The sequence below is a fragment of the Delphinapterus leucas genome, chromosome 2, assembly GCF_059928025.1.
Source record: "Delphinapterus leucas isolate spDelLeu-1000000601 "Yukka" chromosome 2, BTC_Dleu_Yukka2, whole genome shotgun sequence".
NCBI lineage: Eukaryota > Metazoa > Chordata > Mammalia > Artiodactyla > Monodontidae > Delphinapterus > Delphinapterus leucas.
In genome coordinates, this window is record NC_143130.1 from 70461437 (window position 1) to 70486677 (window position 25241).

Genomic DNA, 25241 nt, shown 5'->3' on the forward strand with positions numbered 1-25241 from the left:
TGTTATCAGGTTTTATCACACACTTTTGATAGCAACACACTACATGAAATCATCTTCATAAATTTTGTATTAAGGTAGCAGTGCCAGTACATGAAATTGATTCAAAATGCTTAAGATACTCACTTTTTAACAGTTACACAATGCAGTGACATATCTTCTTTTTCGCAAGAATCTGATGATGCAACATCATTGTAATTGATTCATTTCTCAATTAAATAAAGCTACTGTGCTTTTCTTTATATGAATGCCACATAGACCATAGAGTTAGATGTATTATCTCCTTCCTCTGTCTCAGATATATGGCCTTAAGTGCTATATTCTGTTCCTCTGTTAATTCCACCAGAAAAATTTAATGTCACGGTCATATTTTTCAATTCTGAACTGCCATAAACTCAACTGTATTTATATTAGGCATATTTTTCACTGCTAAACTCTTCGTTGTTTACCTTTTTCAAGATCACATTACTGTACAGGCGCAGCAATCATAAAACAGATCCAAACAAAGTCAGCCTCCAGTCGTGGCCTCTGCTTTTGCACACAGTTCATGAAAAAGTGAAGCCCCTAGTTTTGAAGCACATTAAAAGGGGTACTAAGGGTCCTCGATATAAAATGTTAGCTTCGTGAATGCCTCTCTTTATTCTGGGTCTGCCTTGCAAACGCTTAGCTGTGAGAGCAGAGTTCAGAGGGACACAATAACATTGTTAGGGCTCATGTACTGCCTGCACCTCCCAACATATGAGATGCTGTTTATAACTAACTTGTCCAAGTCCACCTTCCTGCCTGTACATTTTGCTTGCGTTGAGCTTTCTATGTCTAACTGATACTTGGGGACAAAGAACAGAACGATAATTCCTCCAGTCATAGGCTTTGCTCATCAGTCTCTAGAACTAGTAGCATTTTGAAACACTATTTAGACAAACCTCTTCCCTCTTCTGGGCATAGATTTTTTTTTTTTTTCTTTCATCAGCCATTAGGTTCAAGATTTTAAGCCACACTAACAGGGGATAGTTATGCCTCATTCTAATATAAGACAGACCCTTATGTGTTTAAATGGGGAAGAATGACTTCACAACAGGCAGGCCTAAAAATCAGTTAGGTCTGAAATTTAGGGTATTACTGCAGTCATATTTACCTTGTATTTCCTTGCAAGGGCCATACAACAGTTGAGTTGGCAATTAAAAAGCTCCCATAATATGACTTGTGACTTGGGAAAGCAAACCTGGAAAGGAAACTGCCAATGCAAAAGTTTGCTCATGGGGCCTCAGCTATTTAATCAATGACTCTGGTGATAAAAATCAACTTTGGAAGGCTCACATTACGCTTCTATCTCTATAAGGGTACTTTTTACACACACAGTGGTAAAGCAGACCTTGCTACCAGTGCTTTTATATTATATTCAGAAGCACAATCAGAAAACTGAAATGAATCCACCTATGTAAAACTTAGAGAAGACACCAGCTATAGCTTTCATTTTCTTTTACTCTCTGAAATTATGGCCTGCCCTGCAGCTCTTGTCTGAGAGATTAATGTGTGACCTGGGTCAGATCTTCCAATATCAGTTGACAAATTTTCTCTTTACATATTTACTGCTTTTCAAGCTTGTGTTATTTTCTCTTAAATAGAAAACAGAAATATAAAATTAAATTATATGGTTGGGATTTTAAAAGAATATCGTTTTTATTTGTTGTGCTCCTGGCATCACATTCTAGCTTTCAATGTTGAACTCTATTCTCTTTTTAAATTTCAAATTTTAGAAACTGTAGTTATTTTGCAAGGACTCTTTTTTTTTTGGGGGGGGGGTCCTTTTTTGGCCGCACCACGCAGCATGCGGGATCTTAGCTCCCCGACCAGGGATCAAATCCGTGCCCCTTGCATTGGAAGTACGGAGTCTTAACCATTTGAACCCTCCAGGGAAGTCCCAAGGACTCTCTTTTCAAATCAGATTCATTAAGCTATAACTCTGGCTAAATATAAACAGGGATTATGGCAAACTGAGATTTTATATTCAAAATGAAGAATAATGACCTAATTTTTTTTTTTTTTTTGAGATGGAAGGGACCTCCAAGATCTACTCATTTTGCTGTTAGGGAAACTGACGCTCAGAGGGGAACAGTGCCCAAGGCCACAGATAGAACCTGGCTTAGAACTGACTGCTGACTCACAAGGCTCCCTAGTATGGGGACAAATGCATAAACTTTGGAGTCAGAAAGATCCCTGGAATTCCAGTCAGATCCCCATGGCTTCAGAAGCTCCCTCCCTTCACTAGGCTTAGGGCTCTTGTCTAGAAAGTAAAGGATGAGCTAGAGGGGCCCAAAGGCCCCCCAACCCCCCAAGCTGCCCATTCAAGCACCATGATTCTTTTTCCTACCTGAAGGAGAGCTGACACTGGCACTCAATCTGATTGTATCTGGCACTGTGCTGGGTGATAAGACTTAGGGTCACATCACCTCCAATCCATCATAACTTGCAAAAACAAAGTGCCCAAATCTCAAAAAGCCCTCAGTGAGAGAAAAAAATCACTTCCACATGACCACAAACTGAATACATACTGCTTACTAACACTAACTTAAAATAAGAGTACCCAAACAAAGGACTGTTTTTTTGAAAACGAACAGAACGAAACTTACCCGGGTTAACTACAAATGGGAATTTTGGCAAACTGATATTTTTAGACGCTGAATGTATTATGAGACAAAATAAATGAATAATATATATTATTTCTAATAATATAAATGAACAAAAACAATTCACTTGTGCTATCCTATCTCCCCTTTTCATCAGCCTCTGTCCTTGTTCAAGTTCTTATCATGCCTGTGAATTTATTAGCATAGCTTGTATAGGACAAAACAAAACAGCAACAAAAAATAACTCATATCACTTATTTAAACACAAATCAATCACTTAAAAATAAGTGATAAGAGGATTTAGAAAGGGGCTACTCAATAAGGTGTAAGAAGGTCACTGTGATTCCCACATTCTAAGATCCACTCACTGGCACCTTCTCCCTGCCCCACATCCCAAACTCCGGCCGGGGTGCTGCATTCAGCAGTGACCAGTTTTAAAAAGTTAAAAATAGATATCCCTGAATTTAACAAACAGCTGGGTGGGCTAGAAAGGCTCCAAGATGCCTAGAGGAGGGCACAGCTCAGATGGGACCAGGCAGAAAATCAGCGCAGCTATAAATTAGGTCACTTGGCTCATACTGCTTCTCGAGTTATCAAGGACAATGCATTGTCACACAACACACAACAGCTGGAGCACCAAGGTACGGTGCAACATCATTCATGTGCTGGGTCTGCCAATCAGTGAGCAGGAAAAAAAGGACCTGATTGCCAGTGTATACTCTTTTATCCCTTGTGTATGTAAAATTGACATAGCTCAGGTCCTCCCCCACACAGGTGTACAAGAGCCACAGAGTGAATCATCTCCCGGGCAGGTAAATGAGAATTATAATATTTAGTTAGACCTAAATTCTGTGAGAAAAGCAGGGGCTTAGGATCACAATTCAAAACGACCAATGTGAATTACAAAACCGACCTTTTCCCTAATGGTACAAGGTCTGGTCAAGGAGTCCATTAAGCACTAGCTTTTCAAAGATTTTAGACATCTGCTGTATCAAACTTTTCTCTTTTCTTTGCTCCAAAAAATGTGTGGTCTTATTTCAGAACCTAGGAAGAATATCTGTTCCTTGTGTATGGGAGAGGGGTGAGAGGGGGAGGTGTTGCTTTTTCTGAGAAAGGCCTGTTGATCATTCTACTCCTTATGGTCAAATAAATCTGCCGTAGCAAAAGTTATTTTACTGTGTCAAAATGTCTGAAAGGTTTCTTCTGGAGCTATCAGTTAGTTTGCATCATCTCTATTAGCTTAAATCCCCCACATGCCACAGAGTCCAGAACGATGTTCGAGGTCAAGTAGTCCAAGTCCTTGTTCCATGTAGAAATTCACTTTATAATATTCCTGACAGGGACTTCCCTGGTGATCCAGTGGTAAAGAATCGCCTTCCAATGCAGGGGACATGGGTTTGATCCCTGGTCAGGGAACTAAGGTCCCACATGCCGCAGGGCAACTAAGCCCAACGTGTCTCAACTAGAGAGCCCGCCTGTCGCAAAGTAGAGAGCCCATGCACCCTGGAGTCCAGGCGCCTCAACTAAAGAGAGAAAACCTGCATGCCACAACTAGAGAGAAGCCCGCACACCGCAACAAAGAGCCCGCGTGCCTCAATGAAAGATCCTGCGCGCCACAACTAAGACCCGATGCAGCCAAGAATAATTAAAAGAAAAAAAAGAGTGGGGGAACCAAAGAAAAATAAATATTCCTGACAGACAGCTAGCCTGTCTTTGCTAGAAGACTTCCAGTGATGGGATTCCAATGATTCTATCTTGGGTAGCTTGAATTGTTAGGAAGTTCATTCTTATTTTGAGTCCAAATATGTCTTCCTATAAGATGTGCCCATGGTCTGGAGCTGTAGTGATTAAGTCTAATGACAGCTCTTCACATATCTGAAGATAGCTGTCATGCCTCCACAATGTTTTCTTTCCTGAACAAACATCCTATTGATATTTTCTTCCTAGGATCATTTGCTATGTTTGGTTGCCCTCTATCCTTCTCCCTTCCATTAGTAATGACACTCTTAACATTTCCCCACCCCTAAGCAGCCCACGTGCTTCGTGGGAAGAAGACTTCGCTCCCCAGCTTTAGAGATGGGGCATGTGGTTCAGGCCTAAACTAGTTGGCATCACCTAAATGCCCTGGGTGCAGGGAGTTAAACTGGTCCAATCAAACTGAAGCCCAGAGCCTCTGGTTGCTTGTGGGGGAAAAAGAGACCAGCTCTTGCCTTCTAAACTGGGAAGCAGGTCACCCCAGGAACTCTACAGCCATTCTTGGTCTGTGAAGGGAGAAGCCTAATAAGAATAGAGCTCAAAGTGACTTACCGGATAAAGTTCTACCTAAAACCAGCGATACTTAGATTTTCGGTCATGTAATTCAATAAATTTCCCTTATGATTGAGGCAACTTTGAGTTGGGTTTTCTGTGAGCCGAACCAGAAAGCTGTCTAGAAGGACCCAAGCATGATTTCACATTCTCCTTTGAGGTTATCTTTCTCTGAGTGTGGTGCCATATGTGTACGTTCCTCATAAAGTGTGATATGCATGCCTGAACACATACCTTGCACTGGCTTATATCACCTTGCTTTGGACACTATACACTATTCAGTAGACTGTCATAGAGGCTACAAGTGCATTCACATTTTTGATAGCCACGTCACATAGTTGGCTCAGTGGAGAGAAACAGAGAAGTGTGTAAGTCTTGGGCTGAAAAAGAATTACTTCTTTCCTGTACTCTTCTATTTCTTATGTGTTTCACACTGACAGAGTATTTGAGAGTCAAAATGAGTGGATCATTAAACCAATTACAGAATCTAGACAAGTCTGATGAAGTTTCTACCTGTTGTCTTTCCCCTGTAACTGACAGAAAATGCATCAGCCTTTTATTTGTTTGGCTGAGGAGAGTCTTGCCCAACACTGAAGCAGACTCATAGACTTGGTGTCTGAAAGCACCTGAAAGGTTTTTTAATCTGACCTAGCTTCCACCCCATCTGACCCTTGAATCCCTCCTTTACGCCCCTGCTGACCGAACTTCTGTCTGAATACATACAGTAATGCGGAGCTTACGTTTTCTGACTGCCCATTCTACCTCCTGTTCCAGTTCTACACTAACAGAACAAATCCACATCCTTTCTTACAGAGAATCCTCAAATATCTGAAGACAACTATCACATCTCCTTGGAAGCTTTTATTCTTCAGGTATTAATGCTGGCAGGGTAGACTGGAAATACGGACATGGAAGAAAAGGGGATGAAATTATTAATTTAAAGCCTAAGGATGTGTATTGATTCTTAGTTCCTGCTGATTCTAAAACATGCTATTGCCAACATGTAAAAAAAAGTAAAATTAAACTAAATTATCAATTCATATATGTTTATGAAGTACTTACTCTGTGCCAGCCACTGTACTAGACTCTAGGACTCAGATGATGGATAAGATATAATTGCTGGTCCACAAAAACAAAGTGACTTATTAAGTTCCCTGAAATTTAGTGGCAGAGCTGAGACTTAAGCACAGGGCTTGCACGCACCTCTAAATGTCACTGAATGTTTGTATAAAATATAGTTCGCTGGATTCAGGACACTGTAAATTTCTAAGACAGCTTCGCCATGCCCCCCAAAACAGGTCATGTTTTTAGGCATTGCAAGGAAGATTTTCTTTGTGAGCTAAGACTCCACATATCGCTCCTTTTTTTTTTTTTTTATCCGCGATATATCTGACAACATTTTTTGGCCTGCTGAGATTCTGAGATAAGCTGTAACTGCAGCCAACACATGGTTCATACAGGATTAGGAAAGAAAAAACATCTTGAAATACAGTCACATATAACCATGTTAATTAACATGTGTCTTAGTGGCTTGACTGTAAATTCAAAATAGGTTTAAAGAGAAGAAGTCATGGATCTAGAATGAACTGAAGAAAGTCTGACTTCTGTTTCAGTTTCGGTTCACACCTCTCATATTTTGATATAAGTAAAATAAGGTTTCAATAAACTCTAAGGGAGGACATGGGGAGATGGTGTTGAGTAAGGTGGCTGAAGGTGTAGAAAAGAGGAGGAAACTGTTCGTACAAGATGAAAGGAGACCACACAAGTATCTAGTCCAGCATTTTTCAGTCTTTGTTTACCAAATAACTCTTAGTTCATACAAGATATTACTTAGACACATTTTGAAAATTAACAGATAATGTGTTCGTGTGTGCATGCATGTGTGTATGTGCCAGAGAGTGGATGCCCACCTACTGTATTTGGCACGTGACTGACCTAGGCCACCTCCATCAGTTTCCAGATGAGAAAACTGAGGTCTGAAAAGAAATAAGGTCAAAAAACTAATAGGAACAGCCAGGACCAGAACTCAGGTTAACTCTGCGTGTGTGGCTGGGTGGAAACCATATACTGATAATGATTCAATTTGTCACTTGTTGGGTGTGTCACTTGTTGTACCCCAGTTGCCTCTGCCCTGAGTCACTGAGCATTTCCAGCTGCCTGGCTACCAAGGAGGCATAGGGCTGACCAAAGAGCAGGGGCTAGAGGGAGGTCTTTAGCCGGGAACATTCTTTTGTTTACTGTATTTTATCAAACTAGAGCTAGGCCTGGGGTCGAGGTCTCCTCGTGCCCAGAACGGTGCTCTCTGAAACCTGTTTCTGAACACAAAATAAGACAAGCTCCATCAGCCTCTTTGGTCTTTCTTTCCCCAGACTTCCTTACCTTCCCCCCATGGTGTCACCAACTATAGACCTTGACAGTGTACAGCACAACAGAGTCTACACTTGGTTCTAACTGCTTTCCTCAGTTTCCCACAATTCTTTGGGGATGACACCTTGGCTCTGAGCGTAAACAGACAACTGCCTCCTTTCTTAGCTCCTAGCAGTCCCTGGCAACCTCTTTCCACCTGGTGTGTCCTGGGCAATCTCCAGTCTTAAATCGAATCAGCTCTTTGCTCCTTTTAGGCAACTCACTGATTTTTCAATGAACTTAGCTTATCTGTTTTATTGGCACTAAAGAAGGTTGGGTTCTTAGCATCATTAACATTTTAGTTGAGGAAGAATTCCCAGACTCCCCAGGCATTAATCCAGAACTGTTAAATATCTAAAAAGTAATCTGTACTCAAACAAAGCTTGGCCAGGTCTGCCCCCTTTTTAACTTGGATGCCAATGAGCCCCTAGCCCCACATCTACCCAAGTTTTCTATACTGAATGGTGATAAATAAAACACTGGAGTACAATAAAGTTGATGTCTTTGTCTGTTGTTGCTGCTGCTACTACTGCTGTTGAAGACCACTTCCCCCCAGGGATCCATACCCATCAGCAATTACCTGGCAGGCATGAAGCATCCTACAACAGTGATTTCCATCTCTGTAGACACACCAGTTGGAGGCAGTACTTGAGTGGATGGGTGTGTGAAATAAGGATAGCTATTTGGGCTCAAAGCCTCTGGGTGCCTTCTCTCACTTTCTCCCCCTGCCCCATCCCTCTAGAGTGGGAGACAGTCTGATCCTGTTGCCAAATATCTGGTAATCATCAGTGAGTCATTTAATGGCTATGGACCCCCCTTTCCTCCTCTGTAAAATAAATGAGTTGGACTAGACCATTGTAAGATCTCCTCACATCCTAAAATTCTATGATTCCATGAGGTAGTACGAATGAAACCAAAGGGGGAAAAATGGAAGGCCTTCCAGACCACAAAGATTAAGAGGAAAAGAAGATAGCGAAGTAACCCCTGAAAGCCAGGCTGGGCACCAAGTTCATTACTTCAAACGTCAATTCTATTTCTGGGCTAAACTGATTATTTAAAAATTGTAAAAGAATCATGGTCCCCAGTTACTGAATTAAAAATGATTAGATTCTGCATATAATTCTATATATTAATGATGGTGATTGTGAATGATAAATTATAACACAAAAAAGAAAGACTTACAGGAGGGCTCTTATGGGATCAGAAAAGTAATTCATTTTAGTCCTAACTGGAGTGAGACATGGTCATATATTTTCAGAGTTACATAGGTAAATCCCTAAAGTACTTTCTGGAAAATATAAATAATACTAATATTACCTTGCTCTTATTTACCACCTTATTTTTTTCAAAGTGGTCTCTTAGGTATTAGCTCATTTGATCATGACGACCAATCCTCCAGCAGTCTAGAAAATGTTCTACGATATGCCAAGTTAAATTCATAAAGGGTGGCAGGGAACCCCTCAGAGGCATGTGCCAACTGACCTTAGGGTAGAAATCTTAAAACGCAGTGATTTCCAACCTCAGACTGGCTCTCAGTCATCTCAAAGGGATTCATGAAATTCTCAAGCTTAATTTCATTATCTGGTCTCGGCTACATGTGCCATCTCCATCCTGATACAGCACTTCTCTCCTCTACCATTCTACCAACATTTTCTTACTTCCCTCCCAGTGTTGCTTTAAAAGTCATCTAAGGACATTCCCAAACTATTAGGGAGATGAATGTCACAGTAGCAGTAGTAACCTATTGAGTTGAACTACTTACTGCAAGGACACCAAATACAACATGCTGCTTTAGACCTTTATCTTTTACAAGATGACTCTCCTCTTGACTAGAATACCTGGAAAGTTCTTTTCCATCCTTCTAGCCTTAGAGCTCAGCTCAAGCATCATCTACCCTGTGAAACCATAGTTTCCTAAAGTGAGCTGACCTCTTACTCTTGAGGCCAGAGCATAGTACCTCCTGTAGGGCTCCTTTTATATCAACTGTCATTTGTTTATGATTTTCTTCCCACTGCACTGGACTCTTTGACAGCAGGGACCACATCTGTTCCATTTCCGTACTCCCAGTGCTTAGCACAGTGCCAGGACAGAGTAGATGCTCAATGACAAATACATGTTCAATTAAACTGAGATGTATGTCATAAAATAGTTTAGAAGGTGCTATAAAACCAAACCAACATTGGGTTAGTGCTTTTTAAAAAAACAGAGACAATCACTAACCTAGCTGGCTAACTACATATACCTCAACTGAGGTATTAACAAGTAATTTATCTTTAACGGAAAGTTTCACATTTCTAAGCTACACACACTTGGAGGATAATTCCTCTTCCATTTCTGCTCCATTTTAAAGATATAATGGGAACCCACCTCCTGTCTTCAGCATAGACTAAGCAAATAAAATTATGAGACCTCTTGATAAGTATGAAATAGACATTGGGAGAAAAATCTGACATAGGCAATTAAAAAATTTCTGGGAAGAAGCAAATGTGTATCAGTGAACACCTTCATATCACCTAAATTTCACCTCTGCATTTTATGGAACATAAAATCTGATTTTATGGCTTGAAATATCAGTATATTTTAACTGTCTATATCCTCAATAGTGAGGATGAAAATAAACAATGAACTAAAACATGTAGGCTAGAAATGTTTGGAAAAATAAAGCTGCACACATATCACTCTTTTGGACTCTTGCCAATTAAAGGTTAGAACCTGAAGTTGGGGTAATAACCCACTGCTGTTTTTTTCTTTGACCAGAGATCTCACACAAAATCTGAATACTTACAGTTTACTAAAATCCTTGACGTTCAAATTTCAAAAAGTTCATGCAACGAAGGATAGATTCCAAGCACCTCTTTTCAAAGAAGGCAAACTTTTTAGGTTTAATTTTGCAATACTAGGTTGGTCTAGGCATAATTAGTACATTAATACATAAATAAGACAGTGGTATCTATAGTGTGAATTTAACACTGAATATAAAACCGTATTAAATTGTCAAAATCAGGATTAATAATAATACACTCAAAGGATTTTAAAACATGAATAAAATTAGGTGTAAAAACTCTAGTATTTTGGGGCTTCCCTGGTGGTGCAGTGGTTGAGAGTCCGCCTGCCGATGCAGGGGACGCGGGTTCGTGCCCCGGTCTGGGAAGATCCCACATGCCGCGGAGCAGCTGGGCCCGTGAGCCATGGCCGCTGAGCTTGCGCGGCCAGAGCCTGTGCTCCACAACGGGAGAGGACACAGCAGTGAGAGGCCCGCGTGCCGCAAAAAACCACCACCACCACCAACAAAAAAACTCTAGAATTTTGACATTAACTTTTGAAAAATGTTTAATATTTTAAAATAGTTTTAAGAACATATGCTTTCTACTTTATTACAAGACAAATACTCTATCCAGAGCACAATTTATTACTACAAAATAAACGTATGTTTAAAAGACAGTCTGTCAATTGAAAAAAAAAAACCTCACACACATTAAAATAGCAGGTTTCCAGGCCAAGTTAAACAAAATATTTTCTACTTGACAAGCTGCTTACATTTAAATGAAAACAGGGCAATTGTGGTCAATAATATGGATTGCATATAATAAAAAGGACCTTAGATCATGTTAATACAAGGATCAGAAAGCAGTAACTTAAATTAAAACCACCCAATTATTTAGCAAACTTTCAGATACAGCAAATAAATTAATCTGTTTTAAATGAAAGTGCTCAGATAAGTAGCTTTTTGACCTATGAGTAAGTCCCACTAGCAGCAATCACAGCAAAGCAAGGATCTGCTGAAGCAAGGCAAAGCCCCCAAATCAAACAAATGGTATCAGTAATCAAAAAGCATTTGCAAAACATATTTCCTTGGTTAGTAGCAGGGGGTTCTGAGCAAATGCCGCCTACAGCTTCCTTCATACTTTGATATACAGTGTACGGGGGTGTGAACACATGTTTCTCTTACCCATGAACAAGTGGGGTATTTTGCTTTTTAACAACAGGATATTTTCATTTCTGTACTGTCTTGTGAAAAAGGCCAGTCATTATACTATTAAGAATACATGTCTTTCACTTAAAATCCTCTATTATCCACTTATGTTTAACTTGTATTGGGATTTAAGAATGCGTCTTTATTGAGACAAGTAATATGTCATCATTTTGTTCAGCTAACAGGCCTGACAGACCCTGTCTCCTTGAGTTAAGCACAGCAGATCTCTATTTCGTACGTTGGTGGCAAAAGGTGGCAGAATAAATGAGAAATGCCAATTGGTAGTAAAGATTTTTAATCCCAAAGATGCAGACTTTCCTTTTGCCTTGGCCTTAATTATTCATTTGGCCAGATGATGGTACGCTTTTTCAATAAAAGTGATCTCTATATATTGCAATAATTTATTTGGATGCCATTGTTATGTATTTTAACAAATAACATCACTATTCACTATATCTCATATTTTTGATCCTTTTTACTACTTATCACCTTCTTTATTTGAAACAGATTTTTAACAGATAATCTTGATCATTACAACAATATCTTGCTTGCATTTTATTCAAATAATTCTTAAAAACAGCTTAAAAAGCCGTTTGGAATAACATCAAGCTTGCCATCAATCAAACGAAAAAATTCCGCTGGCGGTTGTATAAACATCAGATCAAGTCTGATGTCTTCAAGGATTTCAGAGTGAACCATAAAAAACTCCATTAACTTCTGACAAAGAATGCAAATTAATCACAACATGGGGTGAAATGAAATTAAAGGCTCTTTTCTAATCAATGACAAGGCAGGATGAAATATTTGTTACTCTCTCTGCACTCAGACTGCCTAGGATGTTTGCACTTCCCTCGCAAAGCCCCAAATGTAAGGTGTGAGTACAGATTCACCCAGTTGCTGTTTAGCCCTCCCCGCCTCCCCCCACCCCGGCCCCCCAGAGCTATCTGCTTACAAGTCGTGGAGATTCACAGAACACACCAATCATCTGAATCTCAGGTGCATCCAATTTGTTATTCACACTCTCCCATGCCAGGGAAAAGCCTGGCGCAGACAGATGCACCAGGAACCCTAAATGACAGTTTTGGCCTCCGGAAGTACAATCACTACAGCAAAATCTAGTACAGCCTCCAGGTGAAATGTCTGGAGCTCCATATGGAGCAGGGAAAATTAACAACAAGATGAAAATCACTGCAGCAGCAGGGAGTCGGAATTTTTGAAAAAAAAAAAATGAAATTTAAAGATGAAGAAAGAGAAGTAATAAATTAATGGGGTGTGAAAACATTCAAAGCTTTACAATACCAGGGGCACTATTTGCTCAGATTTTTTTCCTTTTTTTAACTTCAGGTCATTTTGATGTAACTTATTAACCAAGATCGGGAAATGCAGCCAAAAGAAGAAGAACATTTTTACACATGCAAAAGTACCTTAAATACATTTGTTTCTATATTATCTTCACTTTCCTGTGGCATCTTGCTTACCAATTTCCAAATGCCAGAGCTGGCACATCCCCTGAGAAGTCTCCGTAATGGATTTACTATCATCCTAATGCAGGGTACTGTTGTCAAGTTTGAATGAAGGATGACAGTTTTTAGCAGGCAATCTTTTTCATTTCTCCTAAATTATGGTGTCGTTAAACAAACCATTGCCCACCATCACGTTTTTTAAGTCAACTGGATTTGGATCTACATGATTAACTATACACAGCTCTAGTCCTTGTCCGGACTTGCACATTTTTCCCGATGACTATTAAAGCTGAATTGTTCAAGAAATTGAGATACTATCTGTTTACCAGATGTTTAAAAACACAAGTTTTCATTATGCTATTGCGGAATATCCTTCACAGGCATGCAGAGTTTAATGGCGCTGGGGTCAGTGAGAGCTCTGGGTCCCTCCAGATCCATCACTCTGCTAAACACATGGTAAGAAAAGCAAAAGGGCTCTAGGGAATGGTCTTGTCACCATCTTCCACGGCACAACCCTTCTCATCTACACAGGAGGCCTCCTGAGGGCAGAGAAGGAGAGCCAGGAGAAGGGCTTGGTGGGGCTGAGCGGGAAGGAGGGCAGTGGTTTGAACAGCAAGCCAAAATCAGAGTTCACAGAGCCAGTCATTTGGTTGAGTCGTCTGCAAGCCCTAGATCTAACTGTACCCATTCATCCCCAAGGCAAGGCGCCTCATCTCTCTGAGACTCAGTCTGCTCACCTGGAGGCTGGAAATAACAGTCCCGAGTCAGATAACAACAAGTGCTTTGGAGCTGGATGTCGGAAAGGTGCTAGGTGAATCTGACATCGTTGTTCCTCCTATTATAAGCTGTAGTAATAAGACCGTGTATCTATAATGGCTCCTAACCTTTCTTTCCATAGAGCCCTAAACAGCATGCCAGTGAGGCTACGCAACTTTAAGGCCTAAAGGAAACTAAAATAGACAGTGTTTTCAAATAACAGATAAAAACCCAACCCCCCAAACAATGATATTCATGGAGAACGATTATCTCAATAAAAATCCAGTCCCTTAACCTTTATGTTGGTCCCCGGCTACTGACTCTCCCTGCTATCTTCCCAACACCCCTCCCTCATCTGCATCCCCACCAGATACACACAGTGTCACCGGCAGGAAGAGACGCTGCTAACAACGCTGTCAGCAGCACTGACGCTGGGCTGGGGGAAGGACGAGTCTGTATGCTGGCCTTGCCTCCCCTCTTTCCCTTCTGCTCATTTTAAACTCTGCTCCAGCTGCAGCTGGCAGGTTGCAAGCACAGCCTCTTGCAACCTTTGGTTGAGGATTAGAAATTCATATCCATAATCTTATTTGATCTGCATACTACTAATCAGATAGGAAAGGCAGGTATCAGGATGCTCATTTTAGAGAGGAGGAAACAGGCCAAAGCAAGAATTAAGGCCTGCAGTGACCGGAGCTTGTTAGAGCTGGGTTCTAATCCTAATCTTCTAGCTCCTGGTCTAGAGTTCTTTCAAACAGGCCAGTCTCCTCAGCTTGCCACTAGCGAAGGCAGCTGAGAGCTGGTTCCCTGGTTTGACTTTGAGTACCCAGCCCTGGGTACATAAGGGATGCAAAACTGTGAGATCTTAAGGATATATGAAAATCTTTCATGTGTTCAAGGGCCAGACCAGTGGGTAATAATTAAGATGAGGCAGTCCTCAGCCCGGTAAATAAAGCTTTGACTCTATGGTTGCTTTGTAAACTAGTGAGTTACCTATCACTGGAGGTGTTCAACTTTGCTTTTCAGAGATATTGTAGAGAGGTTTGATTCGATGTTGTCTGAGAACACTGTCCACTCCTGAGAGTGTGTGATTCACTCCTGCCTATTCCACTTGGGATTCAATGGCCCCAAACCACCTACAGTACAACAATGAGCAAATCAACCATCCTGGTTGTCCAATTTATGAGGGGAGGCTATCACACAGAGTGGTTAGGGGTTCAAATGAGATAATATGGGCCAAAGAGAAGGTATTATTTCATAATCCAGTCCCTGCGATACTATAAACATTTTTCTTCATGTGCTTTATTTGAAGGCAAAAGGGTAGAAAAGGAATCTATAAAGTAACCTTTCCCAATCTTCAGTCTATAGTACAAACCCTGTAAAATAAATGCCAACTCCATCAAAAGTCATTAATGATTCCAGCAATGAAGTGCACAAACTTCTGTTGAAAGACCTGGGAAATAGGCCTGATGGCATCAAAGCTGCTTCTATTATTTGAAATGAAAGTCCCAATTTGGTGACAATATTCTATCACGATTCAAGGAATACAGTTTTCCCCTCACTCTGGCATAACAGTGATTGCTACCTAGGGAGTTCAACACATTAGAATTTTCCAACTTCCACTCGACTGATCAAGTAAACATATACTTAAACATTCCAGAAAACAATACTGCAAAGGTAGACAGCCTCTTTCTAAATTCGACCAGAGCCTTCAAAAGCTTCATTTGTCAAATGCAATTGTTTCTTAGACTTATCACTTATCAAATCTCACTGATTAAATACTCTAGGCATTAGGAATCTCAAGAATACAGCTACACTCCCAATCTTTGGTATTTTTTTTTCTTAGATGGCTTATACAAGTTTTCTATTAAGACTTGTTTGAGAGAGAAGTTATATAGTGCCTCTTCTCTTCATTTACAAAATTTGAGGGGAATGCGTACACTGGCCAAACAGTGAATTGTTTAAAAATTACTGACAGAATAAGAGGCTTACCAAGATAAATATTCTAATGAGCTATAAATCCTGAAAATGTGATTTTAATTTGATGGGCTACCTAGAGCTAAGCAGCAAGGCTGTACACAGTAAAATCTCACTAAATGCGAGCACGCATGCCAAGTGATTACACTTAGGATCTTCTCTTTAAGGAAAAGATTATGTTTAAACAAAGAATCCTACAAATTTGAAAAGTGAGACTGACACTCTTGAACCTAACAACTTGGATGGTTTCTCCTCCACTTATCTGATGGCTTTAACTGTAAAAGAAAAAGGATACAAAAGAGACATTTCAGCGTGTGAAGGGGCTTTAAATGTCCACATGGGTACCAGGACAATTTGCTTAAAACTGCTTATAAAGATGGTAGAGAGAATGAGTCCCATCCAATTATTCAATAACCATGTTTGTGATGCATCTGCATAATCTAACCATGCATAAATTAGTATGTGTAATACAACACGTATTTGCATAATAATAGCAAGTTAATAGATGCTTAAAGAGCAGAGACCAACACCACCTTTAAATCAGACATGCCTCCGGGCACTTTGGCCTGTACAGACCAAGATGCCAGAAAAACAGGGAGCATCAACCAACAGTCAAACCATTCATTTTTCATCCCTCTAGACATTTCACTTATTTCCCCACACACACTGGGGAATCATTTTCAAACCACAAAATAGCTTTATATTTTAAGTGCTAGCACCCTTCTATAATAAAAATCTTAAAGAAATTACTATAGAGATTATTATCAGCAATGGTAACATAAGGGACATTTTATTTTCCTAGAAATGTAAATAGGAAGGGCAAATTTTTTAAAAAGAAAATGTTCGAAATCACAGCCACATAAAATTGGGGGCCCATCTATTTGCTTAGCAAAAATAATGACTTAGATTAGATATTTTCACCCTTCACCTCAATCCTTTAATTCAAATAACTAATTGAATCCAAAAACGCAAATAGTGTATCAAGAAAAGGCTGTGTCCCTTTTCCAACCTCAGTAAGAGCACATGCTACTGGGTTGGGATGAGGAAAAACATTACCAGTGCCACACAAAGGAAGAGCACAATGATGGCTTTCAACCTTTAACAAAGAGGAAAAAAATCTGGAGTATAAAAAAATCAAAAATCAATAGAGACTCCTAAATGACTCCTTTAAGATATCACTTTTCAATTTAACAGGACAGATTTATTTGTATGTGGCTCAAATGTTCACAATTGCTCCCTGCACTTCATACATAGGAATGAATGTCACAGTGGAAAACGGCAGTAATGAACAATCTTACCTGAGGATATGGAAACCTCCCAAGAGCAAGCTGAGAAAGGAAATAATATTTGTCTAGTTATAGATTTGCATGCAGGGCAGATCTTAAGACAGACAAGTACTAAATTTCAGAATTACATCCAGCAAATATAAAAAGCTCACAATCTTAAATGCACAAACTAAATTATTGCTGTAATTACATTGAAAGCTATATATAGAATGAACATTTACATTGGACAATGTTGTATCCCTGATAAAATATTCTATTTTTAACAACTAAACACTACCCTTACATAGTTTCTCTTAGGAATATTGTCAGCTGTACGGGCATTATTCACATTTACAAGTGTACGACAGTTTCTTCTAAACAGAGATGTAAAACCATAGGATACTGTTGGCTTTTCCTCTTGTAAAAATGGAAACACTTAATTGCTCCTAGTCCACAGCTCTGTAGAATTTTCAGTTATAAGTATTATAGGAAGAGCTGTAGGAAATGGGGAGTGGGCCATGTGAAATAGAAAATTTTGCCATTATTTTCATTTATTTGTTAGTTTTTTTCATCCATTCATATTTAGAAGAAAAGAGCTACTACTAGTGGGAAAGTGGCAGTTCAAGACTATGAAGTTGGAACTATAGGTCTGAAATTGGGTAACTGAATCCTTACAGCTTCCAATTTTATTTAATTAGTAAACTGCTATGTGTTTCTAAGCCACTCACTTAATTTTGGTCTTTGAATTCTCACCTGTGAAAACAAAATGATTCAACCAGGAATAGGATTGATATGAAGCGATAAGATCAAATTTACCAAACATACCATTATTTAAAGAGAACTGTGGCTAAATTTTGCAACTTCATAATGTGGCCCATCGTCAGGTCTGAAATCCTTTATAGGTATTTGTAAATATTTTCAAAGTAGAATCACTACATCAGGGAACTTTGAAGCTAGAATGGATCCAAGGAAACATCAATCTGTTTTACAGATTAGAACCCCAGAGTCTCATTGAAGATGTTTCCACACAGTTAATCAGTAGAAGCCTGGGGACTGACCCCAAGACTTGCAACGTAATCCAGGGTTCTTTCCAGCATATTACATTGCTTTTCTAGATCTTGAGAAGTTGTGCACTTATCTCAAAGACACTGACACTGCTCCAACATTTCTGAACTCCTATTTTGGAACTGCGTTTAGAATCATTTCAAGTCACAGAAGAACAACTACTTCATTTTATTAGAACTTCATCTTATCTTGAGCTTAAAATCATACCCCTCTGTTTTTTGATCATGTAAATTATTTGTTGACTAAGGTCTGAACGGCCTATGGGTATTACCAAAACCCAAAGCCAAATTCAAAGAAAAAATATTTTGTTCCTTAATAAGGATAGACATGAAGATGCTGAGGTTAATTTTTAAAGTTCTAAAACCAGTTTGAGCAACAGCAATGTAATAGGAATAAACCATATGACCATGTAAGGTGACTACTTGGAAAGGGCCAACACTCATTTGGATGTGTGTGTGTGTGTGTGTGTATATATGTGTGCGTGTACATATATATATATATATATATATATATATATATATATATATATGAATACTTGGTAAGATTTGTTACCTTGTACTCATTTCTTGTATACTCAGAATTCTCAGATTTTCAAGACATAAAGTTATACCATCATTGTTTCATTTGCTGGATGTCATTAATCTGTTCAACTATAGAGTGAAGGAAAGAGAGTATGGATGTTAATCAAACTCCCTTTCACAGTTTTGTGTGATTATGTCTGTTGTCTATATACTGCTATTAGTTAGGAAGGGGAGGGACTCAGCTCTCCACTGCCTCCACTCCACCCTCACCCAAAACAGGCTATTGATTTGACTTACATTCTGTAAACACAGTGTGTTTCTGGCCAATGAGAATGTGCACATTGATTCAGAAAGAGCCACTACGGTCTTTTGTGGCAGTAATGGGTGGGCTAGGCATTTGCACCATTCTGTACTGAACTGACAGGCAGTGACAGCTCACCAAAAGCTCATCACACCCATCTGCAGATTATGAGTTTTGCACATTCTTTCATTTGGAAAAAGTAGCAAGAGGAGGGTCTCTCGCCTGAAAAAGCTGACAGCTTAATAACTACTAGAAAACGTTTAGAACATCCTATCTGAAGTCCTTCTACAGGTGCTGCACCATTCACTCTGGTATATGTTGAACATGTCATTAGGGCCTATGGAAGAATTCTGTCCACGTAGCTTACCAGCAGAAGAAACTTGCCCACCATATATGCAGTTAAGGTCTAAACTAGCTGGCCAGTGCCAACACTGGCCATCGGTTCTTGTAGATTAAAGAACTCAGCAATGATAAAAGGAAGACTTTAAAAAAAAAAAGAGTAGGATGAGGTGAAAAATGTGAACTTTTTCCACTTCAACACAAAGCCTCAAATTCTCAAGTCATCACTATTCTATGGAGAGGCAAGGCTACAGCAGACTTGGGAATGTGCACTCATCTATTTGGCCCCCTCTCACAACTGGTAAAAGGTAATTAGGCTGGCTGATGATATTCATTTACTCTGTAAGAGACCTCCATCAAGAGAACAGAGAGAAAATTCAGCAGGGAGCATCTCTGTACCAGCCTGCTTGGGAACAGGTGGCGATGCTTGAACTAGTGACCTCAACATTCTTGGAACTGGCTTTACTCATGTGCACTTTCCTGATATCCTGTGGAAGCTCAGTCTTACTTGTCAACTACATTCCCGCCAGGACTGCTTCTAAGGCATCTTGCAGGTCTGACCTCTTTTCAATCTGAGGGCAGAGAATGGTCCCCTGTTCTTGACCAGAGACGCGCAACAATCATTTCCTCTCCCACAGCGTCACCACTGGGCTGCTCCAGTGGCAAGCCAAGGATTCCAATTCCACACTAGTGAAAACTGGCAGCGGTACTATAAGGCTGGCACCACAAGCAGTCATTTTAAGGCCCTGGGAGAGGGAGCTGCCTTCCACGTATGTCTCTGCCCTTTCAGGTTTAATGCAGCTGCAATGTTTATGTTCTACACTATTTATCTGGTGGCCAAATAGAAGGAAATATATAGCTAAGCCCTAGAACCTTTTTATCAAGTTCAATTAAGAGAAGTTAAAAAAGGAAAAGGGCTCTTAGCAGATATGGCTGAGGCTGTCAAAAGTCAAAATAAACACTGAACCCTTATGGGGAAGAGGGAGTACATATGCTATGAGTGAATATTTCAGAGACAGATGGACCTGGGGCCATTCTGTATCTTTTACCCTTACTGGTCTATTAATCTACTTGCATTTCCCCAGTTTTTATTGTCAAGGTATTATAAATTAGGAAACTTACAAAAGAGAGTATGTAATCTTCTCTGAAATGGCCTGCAGATATGTCACTGTACTAAATGTGTTTCAGATTTAATGAAGCTTTAATGTCCTTTTTAATTTTGCCTGTTTCTGTATCACCAGGGGTCGGGCAAGGCAATCAGCACTCAAGAGGGTGGTTTGGTTTAAAACTCGGAAAAAACTCATTTGCTTATGAGTTGCACTGTATTTTCTTAATTAAATTTACTGAGTAAAATGGTTTAAGTTCAGCCAACCAATGACCTTTGTATGTAGATGTAGATTTATAAATGGGTTAAAGAAGAAAAAAAAAAAGAATCACAACAAAGCAAACAGATTAGGGCTTAGCCAACGGAAGTCTTTGCCCTCTTCATCATCTTTACAAAAGAAGCATTTGAATTTAGGCAGCTTAAGTCCAGTTTAAAAAAAACGTATATTGAAAAATGTGGGCGCACAGAAGCGCCAGCAATTCATCAAATGACTCTAACATCCTTTTCATTCCCAGCAGGGGAGCGGCTCACATTGTAAAAGATTTGGAAAAGCTTTATTTTGGGGAAGTGGAGGTAGAGATGAGGGAGGGAGAGGATTCTATTTAATGTTAAATAAAAAAGTGCATTTTAATTCTAAATACGTAAGATTCAGCAAAGTGCTAAATACTCTGTTCGTGGTGGGAGATTTACTATGCAAAAGGCAGAAAAAGAATGCTCTAAAAACATTTACCAGTTGGGAATACACTTAAATAACAGTAAACCACTAACCTTTCACTGTAAAACTAGGACTGCTCCTCAGTGTTATCTTATTGATCTTTGATTTGTCCAACCATAATCTATGAAGTACTCTTGAGTTAGCAGTATCTGAATAGGTTGGACTTTATCATTTAGATAACCAATATACGTGTGAGTGCGATTATAACAATTGCCAAATACGTAACAAATGTGTGATAGAAACCTTTGTATTTTAACAAAAAGGGTAGAAGATGTTCATTTACAAAGCAACAAAGATGGCTTCTGTTGATAATAAGAATAATTATTGTCATGAAGTCATAAATGATAAAGAGAAAACATACATTGTAACCAGAAAGCAAGTGCAGGACACAAACTCAGGATATGTTTTTGGTGATCAACTGACCAACTTAGAATATCAACAATGTGGGAGTAGCTTTAAATTTACAGTTATGCTGAAGAGCACTGGATTTTATAAATTCTTAATTTAGACATATTCTATGTTTCTCAGCAAAACTGCAAATTGAAAATAAGCATTTTCAATATAGCCAGTGATCTAGTTGAAGGAGGACTTTATAGTCTGAAATGTTCTAAAATTTGTTCTTAATTACCCTTGTGCACATTTTACACAATTAAATTTCCATCGAAGGATTTTGCATTTAGATTGTGCACTGCAGTTAAACCTTTATTTTACAGAAATGCAGCAGCCACTTTGGGACATTCAGACACACGGAAACTTTAAAAAATCAGACTTAACTACTGGATTACATAAAATTCCCTAGGTGAGATTTCATCCCAAGACCAATTTACACAGTCCTAGAGAGAGAGTTTAAATCATCTGAAACTATGCTAGCGAAGGACCATAATAAATACTAAATACCTCAAAATCTACCCTAAGATTTTTCTTTTCTTCCCGTGTATCAATTTCACTGTCCTCTTACCGTATGGTTTAAAAACAATCCAAAGGATATAACAGCAATTTACCAGTGTTAAAGTGCTTTGGAGGTTAAATTGACAACAAAGAACACAGAAACACAAAGCATCTTGAAGTAGGGTTTCAATTAAATGTGGAGGATTTAGTAATGCAGTACCAAAAAAAAAGAGTTACAAATTAATTTAATCTTCTGCCTATAGTTTGCAGCTGCACTCCAAAGTGTCTTGGGCTTAAGAACAAAGACTTGAAAGGCCTCGGAGTGAGGAAAGCTTCAATTTTTAATGTATAACGCCATTAGCTGATAACTTGTGGAATGTGCAACCCCTGCGGAGGGGCATAAGTGCGAGTAACAGAGACGGATGAAGTGGCATATTTGTTCATGTCTAGAACTATGAGGAAGAGGGTTATTACTAACACCATCAGGCCCAATAGAAATATGCCCTAATAACCTTTGGGACCCTCCACATTATCAGTTTTCACTACATCAAATATATTAAAATCAAAACCTAATTCACTTTAATTAAAGACAATTAGTTTGTTTTACTATTATTGTTTTAACTTGTGTGACATTATAATACATTGCAAATTAAAGACGGAATATTAAATATAACAAAAGCATCAAACTGTGTACACCTTCCCATCCATGCTTGGTGAAATCAGCTTATCACCAGTGTCTATTTAAGGAAATTCAAGAACAACCATCATTAAAAGTAGTGTAGAAACATTTCACCCTCAGAAGAATTCAGTGGAACCATGCATATGTTTTCCCTATTCAATTTATACTTCTTTTCACACAATGCTTTCCTATAACTCCAAGGATTTCTTTAACACAAACAGAATTATGGCCCAATGGAGGCACAAGAAGCTTAATTAATTTGCCCAAGGTCATACTGTAGGTTGGTGGCAAAGCTTGTTAAATTACTGGTAACTCTGGGCTCTACAGATGTTTTGGCAATGGCAAAGGCCCCTGTCTGCAAAGGCCCCAGAGACTTCTAGCGCAGAGGGTGAATGAACCACGGCAAATAACTCACGACGCCTGTTCAAAAGGTGCCAAGTGCTCTGGAGAGCTCACAACATTTTCTTTGTGTAGAAAGAGCCTAAATGTGAGTTTCCCACCAGGAGTGCTTCTTAACAGGTCCCAATATTTTAAAAAGAACTATTCATCCTCGCCAGAGTCCATTAATAAAAAGTAAATTTATTTTAACTTAAAGATCCCAAGCACAGTAGCACAAAGAAATAAATCAAACATTTATCCATCATTCAGAAGGTCCTGCATTCTATCCCACAGATTACTAATAATAATGGAGAAAAGATAGCATCACAAATAAATGTTTCTAATACAGTGGGGTTTTTTTTCTCTTTTTAAATTAGAAATGGGTTTATTACAGTGGACACTTAAATGGGGCCAGGGCAACAGTAATTCACAAGTACAATATCCTAATGCTGTTCCTTTAATTGCTTTATTTGTTTTACTGTTAAAAATGATTGCTTGCTGTAGTATAACCATGCATGCTGAAAAGCATGATACATTGAGGTCTCAACCTGGGCAAACTGTACCTAAACTTACACTTTATTGCAGCTTAGTTCACAATCTTCACCTAATATAGGGTTATATCCCAGTGCAGCAGGAGGATAAATCATCCTGGAATATTACTCTGGTAAAGTTTAGCTGTGACTGGAGCATATGTGCTTTCGAGCCACTGAAGCAAAGGCCCATAAAATACACTAATTACTGGAAGTTATGGTCACTGAGTGATTGATAGCGCTCTGCAAGGCAACTTCCTCATTTTCAGCTCTTCTGACGGGGCTCATCCGCCACATAGCAATTACTAATTCATGACCCACCCCTCAGGCATTAGTACCTTTACTTCTAATTCTCCTGCTACCAAACTACTGCTGCAGCTGGACACTGTCTTTCTTCATTCTGATGGCTGGGTAAGGATGATAAAAAGTAGATTTCACGCTAAATGCTATTGTTTTGAATCTTTAAATGTTGCTTGGTCTTTCTAACCCTGCTGTCCTAAAAAACATAATTCTCCTTCCTCTCCCATAATGCTATTTCACTTGCATCATTTTCTTTTTTCTCTTTAAAAAAGAATTTGTGTGTGTTTATGCATATATATGTATATGTATGCATATATGTGTGTGCGTGTGTTTGTATGTGCGTGCGTATATATCAATCTGTCTGTCTATACTGTATTAGATCAAAAACTCTGAATAATTTTTTAGTGGAACACTGTGGTTTAAATGCAATATATAACTTCAACTAGGCCACAGTAAATATGAGGCAGTTAATTGATAAAAAAAAAAAAACGGAACCCCCGCTAACCCTCCATTTAAATAGACCCACTTTTGTAGCTTTGAAAACATTCTAAGTGTTTCAAGTTGATTTCCATCGGTAGCTTCACTCAGAGCAATGCTAATTAAATAATATCTGGGTATATAACTGAATTTCTAAAAGTCACTTAGAAACAACTGCAAAGGTCTCTTTTGATGGTGTTCTGTGCCTTGAGAGGACATTCAGTGAGAGACTCTGAATTGAAGAGAGATAAAGTTCAGTCATGATGGATGACAGCAGACATTTTACTTCTCTAATAGAAAAATAAATGTTCCTCAAATTTTGCACAACTCAAAATGCAATACTAAGGGTGGTTTCCCTAGGTGGAATCTGAGATAGTGTAATGGATGAGTAGATGACTCCAAGCTACCTATCCTTTCAGAGTTTGTTTCAAATTATTCCTCCTCTTCTGTTGGGAGTGAGTCCCAGAAAACAATTGTGAGGACAAATTCCATACCCTCCCTGTTCATACCATTCACTGGGCAGTGTATCGCATCCCACCTGGTAACTATCTTCCTGTATCTCTAATGCCGGTAAATTTCACTTGCTTAAGGGCAAACTCTAAGTCATAAACTTTCATATGCTCTCCACGACACCAGAAATAGTATTTTGCAGTAGGCTAATGTTGAGCATTTGTTGATTATGATATACGCCCTGATGATGATGTCTCCTAGAGCTTGGTCAACCTGGTGCTGCATGGCTTGGTTGCTTCTACTATTAAAGCTACAATACTTTAATAAACATAGTATACAAACTTTTCAGTATTAGGGGCTGACTGTTTTAACTGGTAAGGCCCTCTTACACATACTTCACTGCTTAGAATAATCACTTTCACATACTTCAGCATTATGATTAATTTAGATGGCTTATTTCTTGTTAAAGACTGAAGGGGTACAAGAAGGGAAAAGATTAGAGTTAACTGCCCCCAAATCCATCTCATGTGCTTAATTCAATAACCATTTTAATCTTTACAGTAAGAATTAAGAAATGGCACTCTTTCAATATGTTTGTATAACGCTGACCTGTGTGCTCTAACAGTGGGTGGCTTTAATCCTGATAACAGCCCCTAGAGACCCAGCTTGGTGGGGTGTCCTCCATTTCTAAACTGCTCACTGGAGTCATGTAGCTACAGGCACCT

At 39.1% G+C, this 25241-nt stretch overlaps 1 protein-coding gene across 5 annotated transcripts in view; it reads right to left on the reverse strand.

Moving 5' to 3' along the window:
- The window catches only part of MAP2K5 (mitogen-activated protein kinase kinase 5), a 268367-nt gene that overhangs the window by 62851 nt on the left and 180275 nt on the right, over positions 1 to 25241 (reverse strand). For 3 of the 5 annotated variants that reach the window (XM_022579867.2, XM_022579869.3, XM_030761707.2), the window contains one exon: positions 16802 to 16831. The exons of the other annotated variants lie outside the window; for them this stretch is intronic. In XM_022579867.2, coding sequence (XP_022435575.2) covers positions 16802 to 16831 — 30 coding nt within the window. The remainder of the gene's footprint in view (positions 1 to 16801; positions 16832 to 25241) is intronic. 5 annotated transcript variants of the gene reach the window in all.